General features: G+C 46.7%; 1 protein-coding gene across 1 annotated transcript in view; it reads right to left on the bottom strand.

Moving 5' to 3' along the window:
* Positions 1-2,500, bottom strand: part of pde8a (phosphodiesterase 8A) — a 39,726-nt gene that overhangs the window by 8,253 nt on the left and 28,973 nt on the right. The window contains exons 6-11 of the mRNA XM_030764605.1: positions 2,116-2,204; positions 1,809-1,887; positions 1,295-1,435; positions 462-550; positions 320-371; positions 160-202 (exon numbers count right to left, since the gene is read on the bottom strand). Of these exons, the coding sequence (XP_030620465.1) occupies positions 160-202; positions 320-371; positions 462-550; positions 1,295-1,435; positions 1,809-1,887; positions 2,116-2,204 (493 nt within the window). The remainder of the gene's footprint in view (positions 1-159; positions 203-319; positions 372-461; positions 551-1,294; positions 1,436-1,808; positions 1,888-2,115; positions 2,205-2,500) is intronic.

Raw genomic sequence — 2,500 nt, 5'->3', positions numbered from 1 at the left:
GTGTGTGTGTGTGCCTGTGCGTGTCTGCGTGTGCACCTGTGTGTGTGTGTGTGTGTGTGTGTGGTCATGTGTGTGTTTGCGTGTGTGTGTTTGTGTGCGTGTGTGTGTGTATGTGTGTGTGTGGTCGTGTGTGTGTGTGTGTGTGGAGAACCCTCTTACCCGTCTGCGACTCTGCCTGCACGCGATCACTGGACTTGTCCATCTAGGGTTGGATTAGACAGCGTTAGGATCTGCACAGACCTGCGCTCTCTATTTGTATCAGTCACTAAGATAAAGTGTCTCTATGTGTCTCAGTCACTGAGATAAAGTGTCCCCTCACCTTATTATTGTCATCTAAAGGCCTGTTAATAGACACATAGTGTCTAATTTTTCTGAAAGAGAAGAGAGACACACTTTTGTCATGAACACTGGACTTGTAACACAGTTGATGACACAGGCCTGTTTACATGTCCTCCACGTACCCTCCCTGTCCGATGACAGGGGTAATCTTCACATTCTGCTGGACGCTGTCACCATTCTTCTTTTTGGCATAATAAAGCCCTTGCCACTCCTGAAACAAATGAATTATTGAGAAAAATAAAAACTCATATCGCAAACAACAAACTTTAAAGTTGGCAGCATAAACGGAGGTTAGCGATAGCATTCTACGATTAAAGACCAAAATCCCCGGCGCTCTGCCGCAGCGTGGAGCGTCTGTGAGAAATATCAAAGTGCAGAGAGAGGCTTTGAGAGGAGGCAGAAAGTCCGCTAAACCCCTTTTTTATGTGGGTCACCCCTCGTCTGCTTTAGCAGGGTTCAAATGCACCGTCCCACTGTTCCTGTGTCTGTATTTGACCTTTGTGTCTTGTGAAGTGCTCTCACACTGAGCAGTAACCTCTCACTGATCTGCTCATGGCCAGCGAGAGGCTCTCTGTGTGTGACGGCTGGGTGGCACTGCACTCCGATTCAGACCAGCGGAGCGGCTCCCCCCCCCCCCCCCCCCGCCACTCAGCCAACACTCCCTCACACAGAACACTAGTGCATGCAGCACTCTGTCCCTGCAGGCTGACCGACTCCTCTAAAGCCACTTCACTGTCAGTCACCTTCTGTCCTAAAGCCCCCGACCTCTGCAGGTGATGCTCTAAGTATTCAAAGAGAGATACCCGGGCACAACCAGACATGACAAGTCTTAAAGACTAACATAGGAATGGACATATCAGAGGTTTCTTGTGTGATCTAATCACGTCCACTTTATTTTAAGAACAATGATTTAGGTTTTGGATCTGTTTCTTTCACAGGTGATACGTTCACTCACCTTTCCTTTTCGTATGCATGAATTAATCGTTTCCAGGAGATCGGGTTTATTCTTTTCACTTTTAGGCACTTCTAAGATCTCCTTCCCAATTAGTTCCCCCTGCTGATACCCCATGAAGGCCTCGTAGGCAGGATTCACATACTGCACAGAGACAAAAACCCCAGTGAGAACATCTCCACATCCTTCCTTTGGAGTTTTCCGTAACTCCACTCTACACGCAACAAACACTTTTTCTTTTTATGTGGGGGGGGGAAAGAGAAACACCATGAAAATGTTTCAGTCTCTCTGTGACAAAAGGAGTCATTCACAGCAGAAAAGGGAACACAGATATTATCATTCATATAATCAGTCACAAGACCCTGTCCAACTAGAACTAAGGAGGGGAAAAAAGCAGTATGTACGGGTGAGGCTGCCCGGAGGCTCTGTCTGAGACACTCAGAGAGGAGCAACACAGCCCTGGACTAGCTTTGTGTGTCAGCAGATGCTCCTGGAGGATTCCGAGTGAACCACAGACCTGAATCACGTGATCTTCACTGGTGATCTCAATGGCTTCTTGACTTTGCTCCATAGCGGTGAAAATGGCATTGCAGGCTCTAAACAGGGAGGGACACCAATTACTCCACAGTACACTACAATTCATCTGCTTTCATCTGCCTGTCCTGTGACCAACGCAAAGTTATTAAACCAGAAACCAGCAACCTTTCTGTTTCCTCTTTTCTAGCCACAACAACAGGTGAGTGTTCTTGACAAAGTCGGTCAGTAGCCTTTGATGGGAATGTGTCTGCGGGTTGAGGAGATGTGATTCTGAGCTTGGCTTTTACCTCAGTTTGAACTGTGCTCGAACTTCACCGTGCTCCAGCTGGATCAGCTCATTATAACAGGCCATCACACTGGCGTTTTCCACATACCTCTGAGTAAGACAAACAAACAAACAAACAAACAAACAAACTCAATCAGGCAAACGCTGGCCATCACTGCGTCTTGTGTCCAGCGTGCTGCAGGTATTTGGACGTCATAGTCCAAAATATAAAATGCGTCAGTGCACGGAAACTCAAAAGCCCAGACATCAGGCGAGAGCAGAGCACGTTGAGAAGACACAAATGGTTTTTACAGAAATATTCTGTTCAATTTACTGTTCACCAAAACACAACCTTGCGTTATGAGGAAGTTATGTAAGAGACAAATTATGTATACACGCTCATATTC

Source organism: Chanos chanos, chromosome 2, assembly GCF_902362185.1.
Source record: "Chanos chanos chromosome 2, fChaCha1.1, whole genome shotgun sequence".
In the NCBI taxonomy this organism is placed as follows: Eukaryota; Metazoa; Chordata; class Actinopteri; order Gonorynchiformes; family Chanidae; genus Chanos; species Chanos chanos.
Note: the sequence above shows the minus strand (reverse complement) of the source record. Positions and strands in the feature narration are given on the sequence as shown.